The sequence below is a fragment of the Melopsittacus undulatus genome, chromosome 1, assembly GCF_012275295.1.
Source record: "Melopsittacus undulatus isolate bMelUnd1 chromosome 1, bMelUnd1.mat.Z, whole genome shotgun sequence".
Lineage (NCBI taxonomy): Eukaryota > Metazoa > Chordata > Aves > Psittaciformes > Psittaculidae > Melopsittacus > Melopsittacus undulatus.
The window spans coordinates 96,580,514-96,608,494 of record NC_047527.1 but is presented as its reverse complement, the minus strand read 5'-3'; the positions used below and the strand labels follow the sequence as shown (position 1 = coordinate 96,608,494).

At 36.1% G+C, this 27,981-nt stretch overlaps 1 protein-coding gene across 7 annotated transcripts; it reads right to left on the bottom strand.

The window, feature by feature from the left end:
• Positions 1-381: 381 nt before the first annotated feature.
• Positions 382-27,935, bottom strand: BRD9 (bromodomain containing 9). Of its 7 annotated transcripts, none has more exons than XM_034061201.1 (18): positions 27,811-27,935; positions 26,857-27,077; positions 24,688-24,820; positions 21,910-21,970; positions 20,559-20,703; positions 17,496-17,606; positions 16,559-16,734; positions 15,124-15,252; positions 14,159-14,291; positions 11,985-12,060; positions 10,242-10,337; positions 9,366-9,498; positions 8,273-8,384; positions 6,619-6,657; positions 6,087-6,158; positions 4,727-4,829; positions 3,616-3,783; positions 382-2,859 (listed from the first exon to the last, which is right to left on the bottom strand). In XM_034061201.1, the coding sequence occupies exons 1-18, from the start codon at positions 27,881-27,883 to the stop codon at positions 2,759-2,761; spliced, it is 2,082 nt and encodes a 693-aa protein (XP_033917092.1). In that variant the 5' UTR covers positions 27,884-27,935; the 3' UTR covers positions 382-2,758. The 7 variants fall into 7 exon arrangements, with proteins under 7 accessions (XP_033917092.1, XP_033917096.1, XP_033917102.1 ...); XM_034061205.1 differs by having other exon boundaries at positions 15,124-15,231; XM_034061211.1 differs by having other exon boundaries at positions 16,559-16,674.
• Between the last annotated feature and the right edge of the window lie 46 nt (positions 27,936-27,981).

Below are 27,981 nucleotides of genomic sequence, written 5' to 3'. Positions count from 1 at the left end.
CAGTAATGGCATATCTCACCTGTACTGGAGAGCCCAGAACTGGACAATGCATTACTGTTTCTTGTAATAGCAAAAAAAACTGAAATACAACAACAGAATATATATATATATAGCACCCTTTGAACATACAACTGTTTTTGTTGGTTTTTTTTTTTTTCCTGTTTAGCTACCATGAATACACTTTTGCAATAAATGTGACATACAAGGAGTAAGAATTTTCTTCAGGACATTTTCTAATAGAAAGTTGAAATTCTTCTTTCTTATTTTGTATGAAAACAGTTAAAAACAAAAAGTATCCCTTAATCAAAATATATTCAGCTATCCAGCGGCTGAAGAGGCAGAGCACATTTACACAATATGACAGTGATTTTACAATCTGTATCAGAAACAACCAGGTTTATTTTACTTACTCAAAATATTTTCTGCAGGGGTTACTGCAAATCCACAATTAATTTTAAAACACAAAACACAAAGGTGTGATCAAAATAACCTGCTTGTAAAACACAGTCTTCTTGGTTTCAAAAGATACTAATTGTTGATTTCATGTGCCCATTGATTCATGTCTTGTGAATCAACCCAGCCCTTTAAAGTTGGTACAGGCTACTTCTACTAGTGATGTAATTGATTTCTATATTGTGTACCTGCAATTGGTAGCCACAAATACAGTTACTGCAGCTTAAGCCTGCAGCAAAGTGACCCTCTTGAAACAAGGAATTCATGGGTGCAAACAGATCTTGGTGATGTGTACAGTACAGTACTGCAGTAGCATAACAGTGAAGGTTTGGCATTTCTTTGGGATGGATGTGGTGTCTGAATAGTAAACTCAATGTACATGTTAAACTTGACTCCATTTCTACACAAAACAGTGTACTAGTAGAATTCCAGTAGAATTGACATTTAATTTGACTCTCCAAAAACATCCCCAAATTGTTTTATATAAAATCTTTGGCCCAAGTTTAATAATAATAAAAAAAAACCTCCTTCCCCACAGAATTACACACGTGCACTATGGAATATGTTTTCTATACACTCAAAAGTAATTATTCCTCAATACTTCATGTGATAAGTATCTTGGCTCTGCTATGACCTCTGGCAGATCTCCTGTGCATTTGTGTTGTGCAATCCCAACTTTTCTAGACCAGAATATGCCAGTATTCTATATGTAAATAAAATAATTAAAAAAAAAATTAAAAAATCAAAATCAAAGTGCTTGCAGCCTTATGATTAAAAATACACTCCAAGATTTAACCCTGTAACAGATAAATAGCACAATTTTATATACAAAAACTTTTCACCTCAGGATGAACTGCAAACCCAAGATACTTTCATCAAAGAAGGCTGGCACAGGTAAGATACCTGATTTATCAAACTATCTTATCAAAATCTGTGTTTCTGTTCATTATTAAGGCAAGACACAACAATGATGCACTGGCACAGGAATATGCCACAGAGCTTTGCTCCTACAGAAGAATCGGTATTAAATCCTTTACAATCAAGGTAACTCATGCAGGCTTTGTTATCATTGCCAATGATGATTTCAAAAGCTCTCTCCTGATCCTTACTTTACTTCCAGCCTTTAGGTGGGCACCACTGCTCCTTTAATTGTGAAATTGACTGACTAGGAGGAAAGCAAAGAAGAATGTTTGAAACTCAAAAGTTTTTGATCCAGTTTAGGTGGAAATCCCACACATTATTTTGTGCAACAGAAGGAGCAGTCAGCTAGCACACAGAGAGGAAAAGGCAGCCACCAGAATCACCAAATCATCAGAAACCAGCCGATTTAACATAAAATGACATCTAACAGCTAAACACAAATCACATTGCTTAAGTGGGGTGGGGAAGGAGCTGGGAAGATCAATTAATTTTATCTTGGCAAGAACAAGGTATTTGCAAAAATAAAAAGTGGCTTAGTATTTTTATTAATATTTACAAAATATTGTAAATCCATAAATTTGCCCAGCTTGCATGTATCAAGGGTACAAAACCCCCAGAGTTTCATCAATACTGAATTATAGAAGTATTGTTGAAATTACTGAAAAGCACACCTTACCCAGATTTTTTTTTCAGCCAATATATACATATCAAATTAAAAAATAAAAGGATTAAATTTTCTTTGTTTCAAGACACAAGGGACCACAAAAACATCCATCTTTTTTTTAGATCCAGGGTAGAATTCTCATAGTGAGCATTTTGATGCAGCTATGAAGCACTGTTACTCTCCTCTTGAGTGATTAAAAAAAGATTTAAATACGTGGAAACAGAAAAAACTTGTACAGATCATTAGCAATAGGAGATGGGAAATACAATAATAATCACAATTCATGCAGCTCTGTCACTGCTAGAATAAAATAGTCCTCCTTGAAGATGTTCAACTTAGAACCTGAACAGAACTGGTAGATAATTTTACTAGAAACATTTAGTGACTGCTGCCATTATACTGGGAAAATTATCACCTTTTACTTTCTATGAAATACAAATTTTTCTAACACATTATTTGTTGGTTTTCAGCTAAGACACACACACACCAGTGCACAACAATCTTCCTCAACAAACAAACCAAAAGCAGGTCTTGGTACATTGCTAACAATGTGACATACTATGCTGTTTGTTTTGTTTTGTCTAATCCAGCATACATAATAATATTATACAGGAATCCTCATAGAAAAGAGGAACAAAATTGAGGTTTCTGCCATGGACAAAAACTTTATAAAAACATAATACAATTAAAATACAAAATATATATATAGTACATGTCAGATTAGTTAGTAGTGGCATTTGAGGTTTCTGGAGACTGAAGAAATTCATAGGGGTCATGAACCATGTCTTGCTGCTCTCCAACACTCAGATGAGATGGGCTTCCTGTAGAACATGGGAAATAAACGAAAAACTTTTAGAAGCACCGAAAACTAATGGAGAGGCATTTATGCATATAAACAGCACGGTTAGTTCATATGTTCCTTTCACACTTTTAAAGCAAGACAGACATTGAAATAGTATGTAAAGAGGAGATATGGAAAGAGAAAAAAAAACCCGACAAGATTCTTCATTAATTTAGACCTTTTTGGGGAAAGCAGTCATAATTCTACTAATTTGAGCTAAAAAAAAAAAAAAAGTATACAAAATTTCATCGAGAATCATCCCACCAACATGTCCTACCTTCACAGAGATGGCAACAAATTGTTAAGTGGTATGTTAACCTACTATCCTGTTTTATCATTGAACTTTATAGTTGATAATGGAAGGCTATCATAGAATCCCACCTGTTCTTTGCTGCTAACAACCATGTCAAGGAAACATTAATACTCCTTAGTATTTCTAAGAGCATAAAATGCAAGTGCATAGAGGGATTTGCTGGTCAGTATCAATTTACTTCACAATTACTTCAATCATGCCTAATAAAAAAACAAGTAACTACAGTTAATTCCACAGGTCAAAAGCATGTCTTCTTAGTTGCCTTTGCCTTACGTATTTAAAAATTAAAACAAAATCCTGTAGTTAACACACTATTTTATCAAAGTAGTTTCATACAAAGATTTATGTAAATTAAAATATAAACTTTAACATGTTTCAATTACAGCAGTAGTACTGCAACTTCTGCGACAAAAGTAGCTTTACCAAGATGATGCTGGTCTCTTTCAGAGGTATTGGAGAGGGAACTCAAATTGGATGATGGCCGGGATCCCACTCTCTCAGCCTGAGCCTCATGAAGGTCCTGCAGCAGCTTAGTTGTTTCATCCAGATGTAAATGGTTATCGTCGTGATCAAGCTCCTTCTTCACTTTCCCTAATGGCCACCAATTACCAACCAAAACCCACAATCAGCACATGCATACTGACTCAAAAATTATCAAGACACTATAAAAAAATTCTAAAATAAACGTTACACATGATCTTAATCCTGCATTTTCCTTCACACTTCTAAAAGGCAACAGCTGCAGATCTGTTTTCAGTTTCAAGAAATACATGTTGGAAAGCATTTGGTGATATTGGAGATTCAAGGAGAGCACCATGGGAAATGGCTGAAACTGAACTGACTCCTAATATAGTTTGGCAGCTTTCACATTCTGAATTATAAGTATCTAAAACCACGAGTATTTTTTGTGATGGCATTTTTTTAAGACATTTGGCCAGCTTGGCAGACTGCAGAAATGGGAACATTGCTTTGTGTAGTATTTAAAGAAGGATACCTCTCAAAGATGTTTATTTGAAGCAATATCCTAACACTTTCATACAAAAGTCTTATTTGAAGCTAAAGTCTTCCTAACACCTGAAATTTCTTCTGATTTTTCTTTGGGACATTCCAGGTGGTGATATGATTGAACTCCACACACTTACTTACTGCCCAGGTTATTTCAAAAACCAGCATACGAAGCAGTAACATTTCTGAAACAAAGCTCCACACCGACCCTTAAAATTTATGAAGACATAAAAACAAGCAGAACTATGAGAACTGTGAGGTACAAATACTTTGATTTCTTCAGTGATACAAAAAAGTTAGCCTGGTTAGCACACAGATGTCTCAAAGGAAAAACAAGACCAATGTTTCATTTACCTTGTACCAGCCTTTTACCTGCGTTACCTACCTATGTTACCTATAGACTTTTACATATGTCAAATGTAGACTTATTTCAACTTTTTGAACCCACTTTTATGTTCAGCAAATGCAGCTGTTATTTTGCCTAAATAGTACAATGAAACTGCAATTGATGGCTTATTTATTTACTTACCTAATGAACTTAACATAGAAATATCAAGAGATACATCTGAGTATGGTTTCATAGACAGAAAGTCCAAGTCAGAAGTGTTACTGTCTCCAGCAGATTCTCCAACCTATTAAAATACAAGAAACAGAAACACTAGCAAAAGTGATAAGCTGTCATAACTTTTAGTGTTTAAGGTACATGCATGAATCCATACTCTCAAAAATGTGTACCACAACACTTGAGTCTGGAGCATCCATAACCATCTTGGCTAACCTGCAACTCACAGACAGCTCACAGATGGCTCCAGGACAATCCAGTCATATGAATGGCAAGAGATCTGTACAGTCAAGGGATCTTTCATCTCAACATCCAGGACTGTTGAAACCAACATTACCAACTTTGGAACTCAATTACCTGTTCAACTCTTTCCTGTCCCATGTCAGAACTCTAGCAGAGGTAAGCATTATCAGTATTGTCATGAGCCACTTCCAGATACCCTTTTTCCCTCACCTTCTTAATGCTATACTGGATTTATTGAAATTTTTAGTATGTGACTAATAAAACCAGTAAGGTGGGCCTCCCTATACACAGCATCAGCTGGACTCTCAAGTATTATTTTTACTACATTTGGATAATGAAATACAGCCGGCACTACAACAAAAATTGCATTTTTTTCTGTACTTGTTGCAATACTACTATATGATCAGTGTAAAAGTTGTTAAGCTTCAAAACATATTCTAAATGAAATTCTGAGATTGTCTATTCTAGCAGGAAGACTAAAACACGCAGGTAAATATACAACCAGGTATTATTTTTTAGGAATATGAAAATGAAATACAGCATTTTCATGAACTGACTTCACCAGTCACCTTCTAGAGAAATACAAACCTTTCCACAAAAAATAAGGAATATTTATAAAACTATAAATTTTATTGGTTGTTATAATGTAATCCATATGATTTTAATGTGAATTGCTGTGGAATACAGCACAATTTTTCTGTTGTTACAAATAATCTGCAAGATAAAACCACTTAAAAAAAGATTAGTTAGTAACTGTGAAAGCAGAAGATATGCATTATTTACCCCTACTTTCTAACACACATTTTCAATGGAAAGGGCAAAACTGAGGTTTTAAAAACTTTTATAGCAGGTTGTACCTCAAATATTCATTAACAGATTAAGTATCTTTCAGATTACTAATAGATCTTTCTGCCTCTGAGATTGTTATGCATGCTGAATTAAGCTGGAGAATACAGACCAATAGGACAAACAAAGCTACTAGCTGAAACAGAGTGTCAGAGAATCCACTTTAAGTACTGAAAGCTTATTCTAAACAAAAAGAACATGTCAATATATTTTTTTTTAAACACATAAACCACTTTACCATAATCTGTTTGGAAGAATCTGGACAGGTATTACGCAACTTGTGTTCTTCTTTTATGAGAACTGGCAGAACCTAGAGAACCAAATAATATTTTAGATGTTAGCATTTCATAGCTTATACTTATGTTTCCTAAGAATACTCTTAGTTTGTGTAATTTACTGATTTACCATGATTAGATGCCAGACCACCAAGGAACACTATCACTGTTTTGTGATGTTTGCATGAAACCTTTAAATAAAGCAACAAAAATGACTAGTTCTTCTCTAATGGGTGACCATATACATTCATGCAAGCAATTTAGAGCTAAGTAAGACAGCCTCTTTAGGACTAGCCAAACAGTCCCTTCTTTATCATAAACTCCACTGCCAATCTTTTCCTGCAGTATTACACAGAACAGATGCACATTAAATAAAATTTGGAATTTGGCTGTCAGAAAACCAGAGAACTTAATTTTCTCTACTTCAAATGCCAAGACATTTCTTCCAACAAAAAAACCCCAAACCAACCAAACCACACTATCAGCATAACTTACTTTAACTTCATCCAGTGGTTTTACTGGGATGTTTCGCCTCTGGAAAGAAAGAAATACTGTTTTATTCAACATAAGGGAGAGACCTCTCTCTTGTACAATTTCAAGTATATTTACATTCAAACTTCCCACACAAATTGAGGCTATAGACAGCTAACTTCTTGAAGTATCTGTAATGCAATTACAGTGTAACAGTTACTGTTTTGAAATACATGTTTATGCATTTTAAGTAATCTGAGTCTCCTTACACTATTTCTTCTACCCATGAACTTCATATTCAAGTGCAGTATCTTAGCTGTTACTTATGTAACTTCTGATTCCAAATCAGAAGATCACAAATCTTAAGTCTCCGCTTCAGAGATACTCATTCTTACTCAAATGTAGCAGCAAAAAGCATTCAAATATAAAACAACATGACACATCACCACTGAAACACATTAAATTGCACTACATCTGTACATATCCACATATGTCACAACTGAACACCATTCCTAAATGTAAATAGCTACTGACCATTTGAAGAGTATTCACAAATTCACATTTGGAACTATATTAATAGAAGAAGATGGTAAAAAGGGAATGGCAAGTCTTATTTTAAAGCTAAATTAAATATTGAACAATGTTCAAAATATTGGTTTTGAATTTCTCTCTCTTTTTTTTTTTTTTAAATAATCCTTTACGTTTCCTCCTGTTTCATATAGAATCTTTTTCCAGTAGGTACTGGAAAAAACACCCATAAAATTTTGAAGGATCCTCTGCATTTTTTGTTCAACTGCCTCTTTTTTTTCCCCAACCATAATCTCCCCTATTCTCCTTTTACGTCTGCACGGATTTAGCATAATCTCATTTCTACCATGTCAGGAAGTCCGAATGCCTTCCATCCTCCCCTTCCACCTCCCTTTCTTTATTCCTTAATCATTCAGAATGTCATAATTTTAAACAGCAGACAACTATTTCAAACTAGAGTGGTTTTCAGGGTGAAGGTAACATGAAACAAGATTTTGCAATTTCTGGTAGTCTATTTTGTCTTGGGAATGCAAACGTTTCCATTGGAATTATATATACTTCTGAGAAAAATCTCTTCTCCAGTCTTAGTATGAATCTCGTTGTAAAATGCTTTCGGAAATAAGTTTTTCCTTCAGACACAAGACATGAATTTAAAAGTTAGTATTGTTGAGTAATAGATACCTGTACAGTGATATTAATCTATTCTTCAACATTATATAACATTCCAAATAATGAATCCTTCCACAAGAAATATATTTTGCATTTAAATTAAGAAAAAAAAAATCCTTAGCAAAAGCATTGCCCTGTAACTCAGAAGCAGATATGTTAAGTCATGACATTGAGTGACAGGGCTTCCCAAACAGCATTCAGTTGATAGGCCCTTTCTTCCCCTTGCTATATTGCAACGCTTGCATTTTCCTTTCTGCTGTCACACAGCGAACCACACTGGAGAAATCATCCAGCTAGAGAAAAGATTACTTCTCTGCTGATTAATTCGGTTCCTAATTTGGTTCACAACAGATGAACAGCTAAGCCTGCAATTCTTAAATTGACAGTGGATAACAAAGTATGTCATACAATATTGAAAACCAAAAGTAGGTCCATTCTTGTTTTGATGAACTCATGATATTTCTCTGCATCAAGGACACACCTGCTTTAGCTGATACATAGTTTTGGAATGATCTCCACTAGTGATCTGGTCCAGAAGATCATCTACTATTTTCTTGCTGTAATTTCCAGCATCCTTCACAAATTCTTGTAAGCTGGTAGGAATGGAGATACAAGCATTATAGAGAATGTTTATTACTTTAATAAAAAAAAATATTTCAACATATAACACAGTTTTCCCTAACTACGCACCTACATTTTCTTTGTTCTCTTGATTTTTTTTTTTTTGGAAAAGGCATTAAGGCCTTTAAGACAAGGTAGGGTTTTTTTTTCCCTTCCCCCCCTTTTTTTTCAATAGAAGGAAATGTACATGTAAACTTGGTTTTTACAACTCTGAGCAAATTTTCACTTGGCACTTTCATTGGCAGTGGATTAAAAAAAAAAACAACAAAAAAACCCAACCAAACAAAAAACCCCACAAAGGAAACAAGCAAGTTTGTGATCCTTTCCCTTTACGAGGAACAATTTAATGAAAACTGGTATTTTCCTTTTCAAGTAGCTTTAAATGTTTAGAAATGCCTTGAAATTATCATTGTTTTAAAGTCCATGAAATCTATTACTTGCATATCTAAGCCTACTTATTGTGGGGTTTAAAGCAAAACACTAAATTTTTAGCACCTATAATATCCTGCAGTCAAAGATCCTAGTAATAAGATCCATAACAGCCTTGCAAACAAAATAGGGTAACTTAAAAATGCAAATGAAACAGAAAACAAAATGAACAACCCCCACCCCCACAAGCCACCAATGAAAAAAACATAAGACAACCCTCTCCTCCCTAAAAACAAACCCCAAACCAACCTGAAACCCAAACCAAACCCCACCAACAAGATAGCGTCAAGTCTTATAATTAATTATTTTTAAAATCAGTTTTAGGGGACAAAACAAACAAACAAAAAAACCCCACAAACAAACAAAATCCCCCCAAAATCCCCCAAAACCCACAACCCAAACAAAAAACAAAACCAACCAACCAACCAAAACCAGGATTTGGAGGCTCCTAGTTAAGGTTTAGGTCCAAATGATTTTCATAGAATTTCTACAAGAAGTTAAGCCTCATGAAAGGAAGAGCTTACCTTAAGGCGCACTGTATCCCTGTTTCATCACCATATGCTGAGTACAAGAGCTCCATTTCATCTGATTTCAAATCATGAAATATAGAGTTGTTTTGCATAGAAGGTGCTGTACTGGCACTTGTAAGAAAGGTTACTAGACAGGTAGAAGGAAGATGACAAATGATGATTACAAGTGTAAAAGATCATGGAGTGGGAGGAATATTTTGTTTTCTGAAACAGAAAGTGCAGTACAGTTTTCCCTCCAACTGAAATCAAGAGCAGTATCACAAGGGCATTTCCAGACTCTAGAATCAGCATGACTATTTTAACCATATAAATAAATGTACTTATACTACTGCAAAATAAAGAACTAAGCCAACCACCTCACTCCCACAAAAAGATTAATTTTCCTGCTCTCCTTACATTTCTACGTTTTGCATATGCCTACTTCATAGCTGCTTGCCAGGCAGTTTCTAGAAAGCATGAGAAACCATTAGAAATCTCTGCAATACCATGAGTTTGTGAAATCCTTGTCAGATGATACAAAAATGCAAATAACCAAAGTTTGTTTTTTTTTTATCTCGAATCTAAGCACAGTTGTTCAGGAAAAATTATTTCCTCCAGAGAAAATGGAGTACCATTACTGGAAAGCTTTTATTGTGGTTATAACACAAAGACAAAACATTAATCCATAAACTCCTAATAAAGTTATGTTTAATAAGCAAAAAAGACAATTTAATTAAAACTGCATTCTGCTGTAAATGGAATAATTATGTATTATAGAAACAACCAAGTAACTTCCACTTGGAGACAGGCATAATCTGAAATTGTTTTATATCAGGAAATAATGCAAACATTTAATTAATACAAAGTTCAAACATGTTCTTTAACATTTACCTTTATTTCTTCGTTCATCTTTAAAGCCCAGCGTAGTGAAGCCAGGTAATAATTTGCTTGACAGTGAACTCAAATCCACTGGGTGAGTCTCTTCCTCTAATAATTTAAAAGAGGATGATTATTTTTAGAAAAGCATTTAATGTATAAAATTTACAATGAAAACTCAGATTTTGCCACTTCAGAACAGTGTTGTTACCACAAAGCCTAAATGTCTTTCAACCTGTACATTAAGGATAGGTAGTGCAATTCAAGCTCTCCATTTAAATTTCAAATACACGCTGTAAATATATTTCTATCTCTTATTCACAAGATCTATGACTTACTTGGTTATTTCACTTTTAAATTTTACACCAACATCTGAAATTCTTTTACTCATTGATTCACAAACATTCAAGATCCAGACATTATGAAGGGATACAATCAATTTCTGATGTTGACTAAGTGGTAGTTTGTCTAAAGAAACCCAGACACCACATAAAAAACCTTGTCAAGATAATTACCATTATGAGTATAGCAGTATTTCTTGCTTCTGAAGCTTTGAGATCTGCTTACTTAAAATGGTTCAAATAATTTGGAATATGCTTTTAAGCTAAAAAAAATCCCAGTATCAATTAGGACACTTCCAGTTATTTTAAATCTCACTGGCTGTTACGGAATCCAGTATTAGTTATGATCAATTTCTGAACTACAGAAAGCAAGTGTAGCAGTTGAACTTCACTAGGACTTAAAAATTAAAATAAGATTATACTACTAGTTGTAAATTCAGTTTAATTCGTATTAACTATACAATCAAAAAAGATTCTGGAGCACAGAAACATTAAGTTAGCAGGACAGGTCTTTACAGTACACAGTGAAAGCTTCCTCTGTTCCCTTTACCATCACTGGCTAAATTTTCAGTGCCATGATTTCAAAGGTATTAAATCACTCTTTTTTTTTTTTCTTTCCAGAAATAGGTAAGGGCATGATGGCAGCTAAAGGTTCATTTCCATTCCAGAAAATTTTTTTTATGCAACTAGTTGAAAGGGTTCATGCATTCATCAGTGCAACAATAGGTGAGCTGTGAATGAATTTCAGTCTCAAAAGATGCAGAGAAGGAGGTGCTAAATCAACATGACACAGCAGCATAAAGACTATGACATTTCCAACATTAAACTTCAAAACTTCTGCATTTTGAGAAAAGCATAAGATACTATAAATTATGTACAGTAGTAACACAAACAAAAACCCACAGAAAAGATCAGGGAACTAAAGAAAAATAATTGAGCAATACCCAATTAACTTTAAACTGAAATTTAGCTAATAATTTAAATTATGAGATAAGCAAAAAGTTATTCTGAATTTGCATCTGTGCATTGTACATTTACATAGGATTACAGAACTTTCACTCACCTTTTGTCTATTAGATTTTAACACTACCAGGTACCCAAAGAAAAAGCCTATCTTTCAAGTTTCCTAAGAAGTATGTATAACTGCTTATAAATACGTATTATTTTACCTCCTTACTGTTAGCATGAGTAAAACAGCATCTGAGGAGTGAAAATTTGAAAGGCAGAGAAACACCTTATATTGGAAATACTAAATATAACTGTTGTGGAAAATGGTTTGGGGAGTTGTGTTTTGTTTGTTTGTTTTTTTTTTTAAACTCATCTGTACTACACAGGATCTGTGTGTACAGTTAAGACATGAAAATCTGCTAAAACATTAAACATTAGAAATGTCTGCTTGAAAAATTTTGGCATTTACCTTCTGCTTCTGGATCAGATGAATTTACTACATTAAATAATAAAGTTCCATCTCCATTTTTTTTTAGATAACCAATCTGTAAACAGAACCACAAAGATGTTGAAGCAATCATTCAAAACAGTCTGAACCCAAAAAAGGATGTGTTTACACAGAAAACTGTTTTGTAACATTGTTAGCCATATTCAGATCCTGCACTCTGGTACTCCTTTTAACACAGAAAATTAAACTACTTATCACTGCCTGGCAACGTTTCACAGAACAGAAGATTTGAGAGTAACAGTTTATAGGTCACATGTACAATTCCTTATTCATCTTCCTAAATCAGATCTAAAGTTTGCATCCAAGACAAAATCAATTCCATTATAATTAGTACAGAGCCAACCTTTCTGACTGCCAAGCCTACAACACACTTTCTTTTTAGAAGCAGATCTGTAAATCCTATCCACATTCTGCCTCATTGTTTATTTTTCAAATCTAGACCAAATGGCTCGTTTTCATACATCAGCCACAACTTTCTATAATTAGAAGTATTTTTATGAATTTATCAAATTCTTAAACAGGTGACAAATCTATCAGAGCACATACACAAACTGCTAAAAATTCAGCCAGAAATGTGAAAGACATTAGAACACACTGGGGTCTGTAAACTGCCAGAACTGATGCAACAAACTAAGCTTATGTCAGAAACTGACCATACTTAAGGCCAAAGCTAATGTTGGCATATAATAAAAACAGAGGTGACAAATGCTGGAAAGAGAATAAACAAGAACAATACCTTCAAGTGACGGCAAAAGTTCATAATGGGTGAATTCTAAGAACATATCAGTGTTACCTAGATTCAGTGGGATCTGTAGCAGATGGTCTAGCCTAGACAAGAGCTCTACATCTAGAACAATTCTCAAACGCTGCAAAACTGACTGTATCATCATGAAACACCTCTTCAATAAAGTCAGCAATTAGCAGAAGAGTGGTATTGCTTTAAAAGTTTTTTAAAAAGACACTCTTAATTTGGAGGTTTGAAATTGCCTTCAATCCTAGCAAGCCTTCTAATTATCCAAAGAAACAGAAACATACTGAAAAAATTAAACCTTCTCCTGCTGTTGAGGTTTTACTTCCTAATCCAGTTGAGCCTAAGGGCACTGCATAATATGGGCCACTGTCCAAGACAAAGACACTTAAGTTTGAAGACAACTGTTACCACTAATGCTTCAATGTAAATGTTTCTTCTGCAACAGTTGTTAAAAAAAGAGGTGGAAAACACAGGAGATGTAGCAACCTCCAAATTATTTTTTTTACTGCAGTGGTCACTGGAGTATGTGACAGAATGAGAAATGAGGACAAAGAATAAAGACTACACACAATGCAGTGTAAGCAGAGTAAATGTACCTCAGCATAAGCCTGTAGCAAATGCCTGTAGCATTCACTCCAACCCTAGCATGAAGTAGTGAAGGAATCTGCCATTATCACATAGGTAACAAAAACTGCCCATAAAAAGAACGTGCTGAGAAAACTGCACTAACAGTATTACTGAACTTCTCTTTCTAACTCTTGGAACAGCACAAAACCAGGCACAGAACAGTAACTATCACATTCAAGATAATAAAACCTGTAGTTAGCACTGTCAAGAACTCCAACACGGACAAAACTATTGGTATCTCCTCCTAGTCACTGAAGGATGCCTGTAATTTGTACTCACACAAGAACATGCTACAGGTGACTAAAACTACACAAAACTACAAGAGGTTCTGGACTTCTCATTGAAAACTTTAATTTAACACTTAAAATTTCAAACCTTCAAACTATGTCAAAGTTTGCTTTTTCTGAGTTTGCAACAATAAGAAGAGTGTGATGCTACTTTAATCACTTTCAATGCTAAGGGCTGTAATTAAGGAAGCAGATTCAAGACTGAGCAACATTTCACTGTTTTCTGCAAGAGAATGTCTAAATATGTTCACTGCTCAATATACAACTCAAAATCGTTTTAGGACACCCTAAAATGGGTCTTCAGTGGAACTAAGTTATAGACAATAGCAATAGTGGTGTTCCTCACAGAGCATACATCCTAGATGTTACAGTCTTAGAAAATACAATACTAAAGCCTGTTTTCCAAGATGAAACAAAGCATTCAGTATTCAGATACAAAATGGAACTGTGAACTTTGTTGTGCAGTAGACCTTGCTGTTGGGTAGATATCGATTGATCCTATCCCGAGCTTCATCTGCTGCATGTTCCACTAGTGCCAGGACATGTTCTTCAGCAGTGCTATCTGTCAGGCTGCACGCATTTCCCTCAGGTTCAAATATGCAACTAAGAAAAAGAAAGGAGTAGCTGTAGAAATTAAAAGCTAAAACAAAACAAAGGGCTGAATTTCGGGTTTGCTAAACAGAACAATCCATCCCGCCCCTCTCCCAGTGTCAGTCTACTTTATAATTTAAGTGGAATTAAATTATGAAACTGAAGTATTGCAGCAGAAGCTGAAAACTACCAAACTATGGAACTTCAAAAAATTTGTTTCTGTACCTTGAAGAAAATAAAGGAAGCATTACAAAACAGACTTGGAATAAAACTGCATTAACACAAAGTGAATGCTGTATGCGCCCTTTTTCTCCCACATGCACAAATACACTATTTTCATAACCTCCAACTAGAAAGATGCAGAAAAGAAATTATGTAATGAAGGAATGCATACTGTGTACTTTAACCCGAGGGGGGGGGGGAATAAAAAAAAATCTGCATTTTTGAGGATTATATCAATTAGCTGCTTGTAGAAGTACGACATTGCTCCCAGTCCAGCAGGGAGTCCTTTAATTCCTATGTTTGTTAATACTGGCAATTAGTATTCCTACTCAGCTTCAATCACACCATTTCTTTTCATTGAAATGACAGAATTAAACATTTATGTTTCTGTAGATAGTTTTCATTAAAACACCCAAATAATAAAAATGTAACAAACAAACACACCTAAGATGGAACAGGACATATCTTAGCTATTATATAAATATCAGAGTAAGGTAGTATTGTAAGGGAAAGTGTGAAGATATCATAGGACATGGCAGTCTTCAGTATATATTTAAAATAAACTTTGTACATCAAAATTTTTCAGGGCATTATATGGACATTAGACACTAGGGCCAAACACCTTAGGTACTGGGTAGAGCATCTCCTCACACCAAATCCATTTCTCTCTCCTGGGTTATCTTCTTCCATTTGCTTAGCTAAGAATTTCTCTCTGTATAGATATTCAGATCTGATACACAAGGAAGTTTTGCTATTAAAGACAATAAAAAGATCACAGGATCATACCATTATGAGACAAATGTGTTATACGATTTGTTTCATTGAAACTTTAAGGAAAGGTGTACACAGCAGGAAACTCCTCAACAACTGGCACTTTCTATCACACTCTACAGAATATGTAAACAAGATTTGTGAAACAATGTTCAGAAGATTGCAACATCCTGGACAAAATTTTAAAAAACTACTTAGATGTCCAAGTGATCAAGTCACTTTTTTAAAACACAGTATATATGTCTAAACTGTTTTAGCACTTTGAAAACATTGACTTCAACTATTTTTCCATTTTTAACTGGGAAATAGGAAGGCAAAAATATCTGATATTAGATTCAATTCTCCCCTCCCAAAGCTCTTATTGTACATCAAAAAGAATATCCTACTGATGCCAAAATACAAGTGTTTAAAAGTTCAAGTTAATTAGAAAAATCAAATGTTTAAGAAGCCTGCAGAATACCTGATCAGATAATTTAAGACATGATGACTTGCTCTGCCACAGTTATTCATAAAATTCCAGTTGATATAATGCCCTACCATTTAAATTCAACATCTATCCTAGGATGTCTATGCAAGAACACTGAACAACATAATGTTCTTCCAAATCACAGCTTCTGTTAAAATTTCAAAAACAGAAAAACAAAACCTTTAAATTAGATTTTTGCTGTAAAAAACAACTCTGTGACATGGGGGTGCCTGTTGGCTGGAAGATGGCTATTGTATTAGCATACAAAGAAGCTTAATAAGATTTCATTTGGAACATATCAGCTGCTCTAAAAACAACCTCCTGTACCTCTATATCCTGCCAAAAAAAAAGTTAAATAAAACAATTTACTGCTTGGGAGCCACTTTGCACTCCCAGAGAGATCTTGATTTTGATACAGCCCATCATTCTAGGGGAAAAAAAAATAGGGAGGGGAGAAGGGAGGAGTGACATGATATAAAAATGCAGAAGGCATTTATGGCTATGTTCAAAAAAGAAACCTTTATGAAAAGAAACTACTCATTTAATACAAGGAAAGATGAAAATATCTGTATCTATATTTATCTCTCCCTCTCTCTCTATATATATATATCAACTGTGTTCAAAAGAATATGTAGTCATTCTTTGAATTGTTTGTTTCAAGTTGGGAATCACTGTATTAAAATACAATAAAATTGCCAATTTATCCTATGGACCACAAAGATAAAGGCTGAAAGTAATTTATTTTCCCTCAATTCTTTGCTGCTGTCTAGTATTACAAAAGCTGAAACAAGCCAGTAAGCATGCCCATTAAAACCTTTACCTAATAACTTCTTTATTTTGCTTTTTGGATTTCTTGGTAGTCTCTGCTTGTACAGGAACAACTTCAGGGACAGGTTCCTCAACTGCTGTGTCTTCATCACCCAAAAGAGCTGCCTGCTGAGAAAAATCCATGTCCTGCATAAACGACATGCTGCGCTTCAAAGCTAACAGCCGTTCCTAGAATCAGAAAGGACAGAGCGGCAGGGACTTAACCTTTCCCTCATAGCCAAGATGCTATGATAATGGGATGGGATGGGAATGGCCATGGCCTTATTTTGTTCTTAATGCCTCGTTTCCAATGGCGATGCAACATGATTTGGTCATGGTAGCATGGCATCAGAATTTCTGCAGCCCAACTATCAAGAGAGAAACAAAAACAAAAAAAAACTGCATATGCAAAGACAACTGCCTATTTTACACAGAACTTACCATAACTGCAATACATGCATACACACACACACACAGAGCAGCTCATCAAAATAACTTCATTTTACAAGCCAACAACTGTATTTGAGTAAAAAGCATTTGCATGTACACATCTGTAAACCCCTCCTGAAACCTCCCCTACACCCACCATCTTCAAAAAAGGTTTCTGTTCATACAGAAATAAAATGTAAATGAGATCCTGGTTTTAAAATTTCAGCTAGAAACAGTATTTAACACTTGAGGTTTATATACATGGATCTTAATTGCTTCCGCTGAAGCCAGCTGAAAAAACTCCCTCAGACTTCACTGGTGCAGATAAAGTTGAGAAATATGTGTGTGGTTATAACAAGAATGCTATCAAGCCCTTTAAATACGGCAGCCCTAACAGGCCCTGCTATAATTTATCACAGATAGATGAAATAACATTTATCTTTGTAATTAATCAATCCTTTTACGTATAGCAAAAAAATCTGCATAGAGTTTCTGCTTTTTGTTTTTAATAGGTCTCTTACTTTGCTCATCATCTTAAAGCCTGTATGCAGTATCTTCTTGGCTAGTTTGTAGTAAACAGTATCTGGTCTGTTGTAAGTCATTGCATTATCACACATCAGTTTAAAATCTGCCTGTAAAACACAAAACAAAAGAACTGTTAAAATTTCAAACTCCTTTTGTAAAGGAAGATACTATTCATCATGGCAGCTCTGTGAAGAACAAAATAATATTTCAGCAGAAGGCTCATGAATTAAACACAAGCCAAAAGGTAACATAAAATTGCAAAGGTTTGGACCCTTTTTACTTCTTCAAGTTTTGTTTGGAATTAGCTTTTTGTTTTTAAAAAAAGAATACTTTACTTTTCCCTGAATGACAAATGTAACATTTCTTCCTTACACAAATGGACAGTGGAGAAATTCATAAAAGGGATGAGGCACCAAAGTAAGTATATTTTTTGTAGTTTTGCCATCTTCTGAATCAAAGATATCAGAAAGATACAAAGTATCTTGCATAAAATCTTAGTTTTATTAATTTGACCACTTTTTCATTCACTTGCACTAAAAGAAAAACAACAAAAAAAGAAAACTTCAAAGCATAAGAACAGCCAAGCCTGATTTTGCCTTCTCCTCTGAATGGTTATCCATCAGACATAATGTCAAGTAATTTTTATTGATGCAAGGTCCCAAAACAAAAGTACAACACACTCCCTGTAAACAGAACAAAACAATTTGGGTGTGTTTTTTTCTAGTCACATGTTACTCACCTGTAAAGCATAGAAAAAATTATTAGAAGCTCTATGAAACACTGAATTACACAGACATTATTATATGCCTCTGAAAAATTCTGCAGTTGGCAAATCAACAACCAAGAATCACATAGTGGTCTTTCCAGACAGTTCACAAACTGGATCCTAACAAACTCAACTACTGACTGATTTAAGAATACATTATTCTCTCTTAATTTTTCAATATTTAAATAATGATTGTTCAAGCAATGCGGTTTCATTCATTCTGTAGATAAACGCAAATGTATTTTTTTTCTGTGCAGGTGTCCATTATATTTGAAAAAGATCATGTGCAAAAGTGTATGCAAACAGGGTGATATGCTTTTAGGTAAGTTAACTCACTTAGTTTTCAGACCAGTGAATAGATTTGCTGAGACAAAGATATTTTAAGGTTACTATTGTGGTTGGACATAGACATATTTCTACAGACATTTTCTGGCACCCAACATTCACAAAAAAAATCCTTGCTGTACTGCACTTATGACCAGACTCTGTAAAAAAACACCCCAAGATTGGTTTACTTTCTGTTTCTACACAGGGATGTCAGAGCAGTGCTTTCCAAATCATTTAGTAGTTGTCATCAAGCCCAAACTAAGCAAGTAGGTGAACATAGTTTAAATAGGCAGTCTCTGACTTTTTATGGTATTTAAGCCATCTGCCTTTGCTTAATGAGACCATCCCAAAACCAGAAATTGAGAAGGTGACATGGAGGAAGAAACTATGAACCCAACACCAGATAAAGAAGCCCACATGAGCTGTAAATCCAGTGGTGGCTTATGGAATGCTGCAGAAAAAGACAGTCTTTTGCATGCCCAACTTTGAAGCAGACCACTTTTTGGCAGCAAAACTGATCAGTTCTCTGCAGCAATTTCCTCTCTTCTAAATACAGCAAATGGTTCTTGTGGATCCTACTCTTAGATTATTTATTGGCTTGTGACTAGGCTCAGCTAGTTACAATACATGTATTATAGATGGAAGATAACCCTATGAGCAGACTTTGTTTTAGAGCTTAAAAACCCATAAATTTAACTTTTGTATTAGATAGAATTACAAAGGCAAAAGCATAATTAGGTATACATGTATCTTTGTCAGTGTAGGGCAGACAGAATTCTATCAACCATTTCATTGCTCCTCAGAATATCAGCAGAAATCAAGTCCTTCAAAAGGAACAGAACTTGGTCAGTCTAAACAAGACTATGATTTTATTTTTTTTAGGTTGCTATGTCCCCAGTATCAATAACCATATCTGTAACTACATAGAGCCAAAGAGCTTCCATTCACAATTCCTTTTTAAGCTGATGAATAAGGCAATTCGGAACACCATTAGAATTTAGAGACCTGAAGGCACTGCTAGTGGCAATGCTATTACAAATTTTTCTTTACTATTTCCTATAAATCCCTATACCTTTTTTGAAAAATAAAGAATACATGACAAAACAGAATAATCAAAGCACTCATAGGAAATATAAGTCATTATTTGCTCACCTCGCTGGACCTTTCAAAAGAAGTTATCCCTGATAACCAAGCCAATGCTCTCTGCCAAGTCTATTGCTATATCAACACCACTCTAGAAAGCAGTAACAGTGAAGGCAGCAAATGGAACTCCGTGAATCACTTACAAACCCCTCCCTTCCTTCCAGCAGCTTGCAATGCCATCAGAGATTTCTTACTGCACTGTCTGTAAAACCACAGTGCATCTGATAAAGCTTTACAGCAATAGCAATACACAAAATAGCCAAGGAAAGCTGCCACTAAACCTGCCAGTTTCTGCCAAAAGACCATTCCAAATAAAGCTATATGGAAAACAGGATGGTTAAAGATAACAAATCTGTAGTTATTATTGAATCTTACACAAAATGTTCAGTATATCCAGTTTTCCTGCAGACAAGTCAAACATGACATTTAATCACTCTAATCAGGTCTAAATAAAAAAAAATAATTAAAAACCAAACCAAATAAACAACAAAACTGAACCAAAACCCTAACCCCATTCCAAAAATAAAGACCAAAACAAAGAGCTCCAGTTTCTTTAATGAATTCTATAGAACCTTAGAGCATGTCTTTGATTTTTACAGTGATTTGTAGTAGACTGTATTAGATTCTCACAAATACAGAGCTTCCCCAGTGAAAAATAAGGCACAAACCCCATTCTAGCACACACAATTGTTTTTATAAAGTGCTCAGCTCTGAAAAAATTGACATTAAAATAGTGAATGTTAGAAAGGCTGCTACAGCTAAAAAAAAAATCTTCAGTTTCTTATTAAAGGGCTCTGAAATAACTAAGTCTCTATGAATTTACCTTGAATTCAGTGACTGATTTGTATTCATTTGCTGCAATTTTTTCCTTCATTGTACCAAAATCCATGGGGTGCTTTATTATCATAGAATATCCAGGAGCAATGGCATCCGTGACTGGAAAAGCAAAAAACCCATGAGGATCTTTCCTGAAAACAAAAAGAATATATATAGATTTAGATCAGCAAAGTAAGTTATCATAGTTTTTATACTGCATTAATGGTACAAAAAGAATAGTACTACTTAAAAAAAAAAACAACAAACAGAAAAACACAATAAAAAACCTCAACCCCCCAAAAAAACCCTCACACACTAAAAGCACCCTTATAAAACAGAGGCATATTTGAAAATTTTCCTGATACAGGAAAAAAATTTACACACATGCAAACTCTTTTTGAATTAGACTCGGCTAGCTCTTGAATTGTTTCTTGCAAGCTCTCTGTGTCTCAAATGAGTCTTTTGTCTTCACTGAGTAATAAACTCTTTGATTCTTCTTGTTCATGAGGTCCTCTAAAAAGAACTACTGTTTCGTATTTTCAAATTAGTATATTTTCAGATTAGCTAATTTTAAAATTAACTTATTGCTATATAATAAAAAATTATTATATTTTTTTAAACAAGAGCCACAGGGTTATTATCTTATGGAAAACAATAAAATAAAAGGCCTCTCCAGCTTTATCAAGTAAGCAGGTATAAACTTGTTTTGGTATTTGACAGAGGACACAATAACAAAATTTCATAAGAGTTCAATCTTTTGAACTATTAAAATTCATAACTGTTTTTAAATTCCTAAAGTAATCCATTAATATTCAATAAATTTATAATGGCAACATATCCTCTGCCCAAAACACTTCCCTACAAAAGCTAGAACTGCATACATGGTAATAATTTTCCTCAATTAATCTTTAAAACCTGCCAGGTTTGATATGATTGCAAAATTACCAAACATATTACAGCCAGTCTGTAGACACTATTTTCAAACAGAAAACCAGGATAAGAACTTGTAAGGTAACGCATATAATTACACCGAATTACAGAATCCCAAGGGTTGGAAGGGACCTCGAAAAATCATCTAGTCCAACTCCCCTACAAGAGCAGGGAAACCTAAAGTACATCACACAGGAACGTGTCCAGGCGGGCCTTGAATATCTCCAATGTAGGAGACTACACAAACTCCCTGGGCAACCTGTTCCAGTGCTCTGTCATTCTTACAGTAAAGAAGTTCTTCCTGATGTTAACATGGAACCTCCGATGCTCCAGTTTACACCCCTTGCCCCTTGTCCTACCACTGGATATCACTGAAAAAAGCACATTAGACATCAATGCCACAGCTGTAGATACAAAACGCTTAATACCTTTGAAGCTGGCGAAGGAAGTGTTCCAGTAATTGCTGGATTGGTGTGCTCTCATTTTCAGCTGTAGTTTGAGACAGAAACACAGAAAAGTGCAATGAAACAGAATACAGGTATATGCATTTATTTAAAAATATAAATACCAGAGAGAAAAAACTACAAGTACAGCTTGTACTGATCTGAAGATCAGTGAGATGGATTCAAAGCAGAAGTACATCAGATTTCTAAGCATGCAGTAACTATTTCTTCTCCTTTACTACCGAGTTTAAATCCCAGTAAAAACTAGCACACATTAAATCAGATGCTAAGTCTAGTAGTTGTAAGAAAATGTATTAAGGTGAAAGTAAGGTGTTCTGTACTCTACCAGGAAAAAAAAAAAAGCAACGTAAAATATCGTTGCTCAAATACTGCAGCTGGGAAATTCACATTCTTACAGCATGTTATCTAGGCAATTTCAATGGTTTTTTTATCATAACACCCATGCAATTAGCTTTTCTGAATCTTTTCAGTCAAAAAGAAGAATGACAGATTGCTGGCAAGAGAAATACTGATTACCATTTCACTTTCATACAGATCAAACAGTAAACACTACAAGTTAATTACCTATTCCATGAACATACTTTAGAGAGACTGGCTTTAATGTTAAGGTTGAAAAAACAAAGCAGCAGCATAATAAAATCTAGAATGGAAACTCCAGCTTTTCTCATGCTAATGAATCAGAATCATAGAATAGTTAGGGTTGGAAAGGACCTTAAGATAATCTAGTTCCAACCCCCCTGCCATGGGGAGGGAAAAGATACTTGCCTTCTTAACCAGAACAGGCAAGGTAGTTTATAGGCTTTTGAATGTAATTTTCCAAGCAGGTGAAAACAGAAGCCTTGTGAATAGACAGATCACTTTTTGGCTTGTCAGGCTCCAGACTTCTTGGAGACATAAAGGTTTGACCAGAAAATTTCAGCTACCCCTATTAGGTCACCTTGACTGCTGATGGACACAATTCCACAATCTAACATGCAGACATAAATAAAAATTTCTTCAGTAAATTACCTGACCAATCAATGGGCAGTGTCCAAACACAAGACTTACAACACTCCTAAAGACACAGATTTTTGCTACTAAGTTGCTTTTCCAGGAAAAAAGGAAAAAGGAAGACTGACAATTACAGGTGGGTAAGTCTCACCTTGGTGCCTGGCAAGATCATGGGACAGATCTTCCTGGAAACTATGCTAAGGCACATGGACAGTAAGAGGGTGATTGGTGACAGCCAACATGGCTTCACTAAGGGCAAATCATGCCTGACAAGTTTGGTGGCCTTCTACGATAGGGTCACAGCACTGGTGGATAAAGGAAGAGTGACTGATGTCATCTAACATGGATGTGTGCAGGGCATTTAACACTGTCCCACACAACATGCTTATCTCTCAGTTGGAGAGGCATGGATTTTATGGACATACCACCCAGTGGATAAGGAACTGGCCAGATGGTCCCACTCAAAGAGTTGTGGTCAATGGCTCAGTGTCCAAGTGAAGGGTGGTGCACTGCTGGGGGAGCTGGTACTGTGACCAGTACTGTTTCAACATCTTTGCTGGCAACATGGACAGCAGGTTTGAGGACAACACTGAATTATGTGGTGCAGCAGACAATGCTGCAGGGAAGGAATGCCATCCAGAGAGCCCTGGACAGGTTAAGAAGGTGGGCTTCCTGCAAACCTCACAAAGTTCAACAAGGCCAAGTATAAGGTCCTGCACATGGGGTTGAGGCAATTCCAAGCACAAATACAGGCTCTGTGGAGACTAGATTGAGAGCAGCCCTGAGGAGAAAGACCTGGGGGGCTCATTGACAATAAGCTCACCAAGACCTGGCAGTGAGCACTTACAGCCCAGAACCCAACAGTGTCCTGCACTGCTGCTGGTCACCAGCAGTGTGACCAGCAGGTTAAGGGAGGGGGTTATCCCCCTCTACTTCACTCTGGTAAGACCCTACTTGGAATAATGCATTCAGCTCTGGGGCCCCAACACAAGAAGAACATGGACCTGCTCAAGCGAATCCAGCATTTCTCCTATGGAGACAAGCTGAGAGAGTTGGGCTTGTTCAGCCTGGAGAAGTCTCTGGGGAGACTTTGGAGCAGCTTCCAGTGTCTGAAGGGGGCTGACAAGAAATCTGGGTAAGGCCTTTTGGTGAGGGCTGGTAGGGACAAGACAAGGAGGACTGGCTTTAAGCTGACAAAGAGATTTAGATTAGATATAGGAAAAATCACTCACTGTAAGGGCTGCAAGACACAGGAGAAGCTGTGGTTCAAGGAAGTGTTCAAGGCCAGCTTGGACGGGGCTTTGAGCAACCTGGTTGAGTGGAAACTATTTCTGCCCATGGCAAGGGGGTTAGAACTGGATGATCTTTAAGGGCCTTTCCAACCTAAGCTATTCTATGAAAACTTGTTTTCAGACATTCTGACCATTGTTCTGTAAATGCGGAGGAAATGTTATGGAGAAGAAATTAAGGGGACACCACACACAATAATACTTGTATACTAGCTTTATTCTGCCAAGTAGCAGAAGCCAGTAGCAAGTTTAGTTACATGAAAATAAACCTACTAAAACCCAGAAGCACCAAGAGGAATATCGACTTTTCAGATAGCTGAAAGCTCTTAATGTTGGAAAAAATAAAGGCTCTAGATTTTTGTGGATCCTCATGGACATTTTACATTTTGGAATCTTTGACAAAAGCTACAATGCACATGCTTTTAAAAACACAAAAGATGATTTAATTTTTCTCGCTGCTCACCTGGCTGCGTTCTGCATGCTCTGACAGGACGATCTGGAGGAGGTTCAACCTCCACTTTTTTCCCAGGATCAAAGTCATCAGTTTCTCCTTCAGTGTCACACTGTTCTTTCTCCCTTTTTCTCTTTTTCTCTTCCTAGCATAGCAGGAAGAAGACAGCTTTTAGAAGAATGTACTTGGAATGTACAATCCTGCACACTAAAAAGTAAAAGAGTGGTTTTTCATTTGAAACACACTCATTCTAGATCTGAGCCATAAGATCGCTTAAATAAGAGTGCACAGATTTTCACTGTCACTTTTTCAATTTTCTTCTCCAATGAAAACTAATTCTGTTCACCTTTTGCTTTGTATTTAATATATTATTGTTTTGTCATTTGTTCCTGTTCTTTTACTGAAAAGAATGTTAAATTCTGAAGCTGTTTATATGTAAAATATGTAAAATATATGTGTAAAACACATATATTTCTATGTAAAACTGCATGATGATAAACTACAGAGAGTAAAGTATAATTTACTATTCACTTAAGATCAGTCTGTCGCTCTGCTATGACAAGTGTATTTTGGTTGTCTCATGCATTAAATTGGAATCAATAAAGTACACAATGATTTAGAAAGCCTGCAAAATAAGATATCCTCTGTAACAGGGGTAGCAATTAATGATCTATTCCTGAACTTCAAAGCAAACGCATGCCTGAGTCATTCCTATAATCTTACAAGTCATTATTCATGCTCACACAGAAAAGCATACTTCTATTAACCATGCTTAGACTACGGTTTTGTTACTTACCTATCCATTAGTTTCTTTTGCATGCAGTGATAGTGAAATTCTGGGAGAAAAAAAAAACCCAAACTTGCCCCCTCCACCCCAATTTACAAAGGCAAAACAAATAATTAATTTGATGCTCACAGTTGTTTTGCTACATTTCAAGTGCCATACTCTTAGTTGAAACATCTGAAAAATGTTTGTAGAAAGAAAATTTTGCACTATCTGCCCTGTATTCAAGAACTTCTGAATGATCCAGCAGAGCTATATCACCTTCAAATAGTTCAAGCCTAACAAATCAATTCAAAATGACAGAGTTTAGCCATACACTCATACAAAGTAGTGTCAGAGAACTATCTTATAAGAGGAAAACTGCAGAACTGAAGATAATTAAAAAAGCAGATATGTCAGAGAATCATTAGTATACAGAAGAAATAGAATCATAGAATAGTTAAGGTTGCAAAGGATCTTAAGATCATCTAGTTCCAACCCCCCTGCCATGGGCAGGGACACCTCACACTAAAACGTGTCACCCAAGGCTCTGTCCAACTCAGCCTTGAACACTGCCAGGGATGGAGCATTCAAAACTTCCTTAGGCAATCCATTCCAGTGCCTCACCACCCTAACAGTAAAGAACTTCCTCCTATATCCATTCTAAGCTTCCTCTCTTTAAGTTTGAACCCGTTACCCCTTGTCCTGTCACTACAGTCCCTAATGAAGAGTCCCTCCCCAGCACCCCTATAGGCCCCTTTCAGATACTGGAAGGCTGCTATGAGGTTTCCATGCAGAAAAAGGGTGACTCAACCACCAACACTGCCTTGCTGATTTCAATTTCTACTCCTGAAGGTTCAACACAGACAACAAAAATGTGACCACACCAGTTGCTACTAAGAAAGCCACAAAGCCTAGCATGTAGGTTATTCTAAACAAGAGCCAACCCTAACTATACTATGATTCTAAGACTATTGTACTACAGCAATCAACAGAGCGGATTTCAGAAACTGCTTTATGTAAACATATCAATTCCAATGTCGAATAACTTGGTCTATCCCAGACACAGGAATGCAACCTAGACTTATTTGAAAAACTGAAAATACCCTCCTCGAAGGGTAGCAAAACATGTTTCTGACCTGGCTGCAATCAATAAGTATTTATACCTACACGCAAAGCAAATGAATAAAAAAAACCAAGCAGTTACAAGAAAAAAATTTTTACTTTGTTCAAGAAATCATCACAGGAACATCTTGTCCAAATAGGAGAAATATACCAACACATACACAGGGGTTTTCTACATTTGCTAAGAATAAGTTTCTTGCAACAGTGAATCAAATGTTACTCTGTGCCAGATTTTAGATCTGATAAGCAAGCATGAAGAGCTGCAAGTCTGAATTCTAAAAATCACAGCTTACCTTTCTCTTTCTTCTTTCCTCATCATCTAGATGCTTTTCTTTTTCCTTCTCAGACTTCTTTTTCTTTTTTTTCTTCTTTTCTTTATGGCGTTCTCGCTCATGATCTGATCGGTCATCATAGTAACTAGAATCATGCCCTGACCCAGAAAGTTCAGTCACTTCACTTCCTCCAACTTTAAGCACCAGCTTTAAGGGTTTTTCCAAAGGTTTATCTACATAATCTAAATGAAGAAAAAGTAAAACATTTCATAAATTCATAGAGAAATAGCAGTACAAAGCAATTACTGATGCTTCCTCTAGAAATGTTCTTTACAATAATTTGCTGAAGGCTGAAAATACATGCAATGCATTTGGAGAGAAAAATAATACTTAAGACTAACAAATCCAAGTTAAGAAACAGTTGTTCAGCACATCTTACATCATGATTTTCCACAAACTGAGAGCACATAAGGAACTAACCCATCGGTTTTCCCAGAAAACATATCAAGACCCTTATCAGAGTAAGGTGAAACCAAGCACCACGCAACTACTACAGAAACCGGAATCCATCAAGAACAGCCATAGGAACCACGAAGGCGCCTGGTCTCAAAACCCACCACACCAATGCCCCTCCCGAACCACCTTCACGCGGACACAGCAACAACCCACCTCCTTCAGACCACCACCCACTTCACGTCTCTCGCTCCCAGTCTGCTAGGAGCCCCACAACACGACATTTCCCTTCACTGCCGCCCCGCGCGACCGCCCTGCTTCCCCAGGTCCCCGACTACGAGACAGGATCAGCAGCATGCCCCCCCCGCCCTTCACGTATTCAAACAAGACCCTTTTTCTTCCGACGCTCCAGTGCAATCCAGCCCACGAAGAGATACCGGGTCCTGCCGGCAGTAGACGCGCCCCCGAATATAAAGACAGACCTCTTCCCTCCCCCCCCCCCGTACAGCTCCCGGTTCTTACCGCTGTACGCGGTGGCAGAAGCAGAGCGCCATTCCGCTTTCTCTGCTTTGTGTTTCTTGTGCTTCTTTCCCATGGCCGAACCGCCCCCTCTAGTAACGGCCTCCCCTCAGCCCCGCACCGGAAGCAATCAGGGCAAAAGAACTCCTTCCGCCTGCCACGGAGGAAGATCCA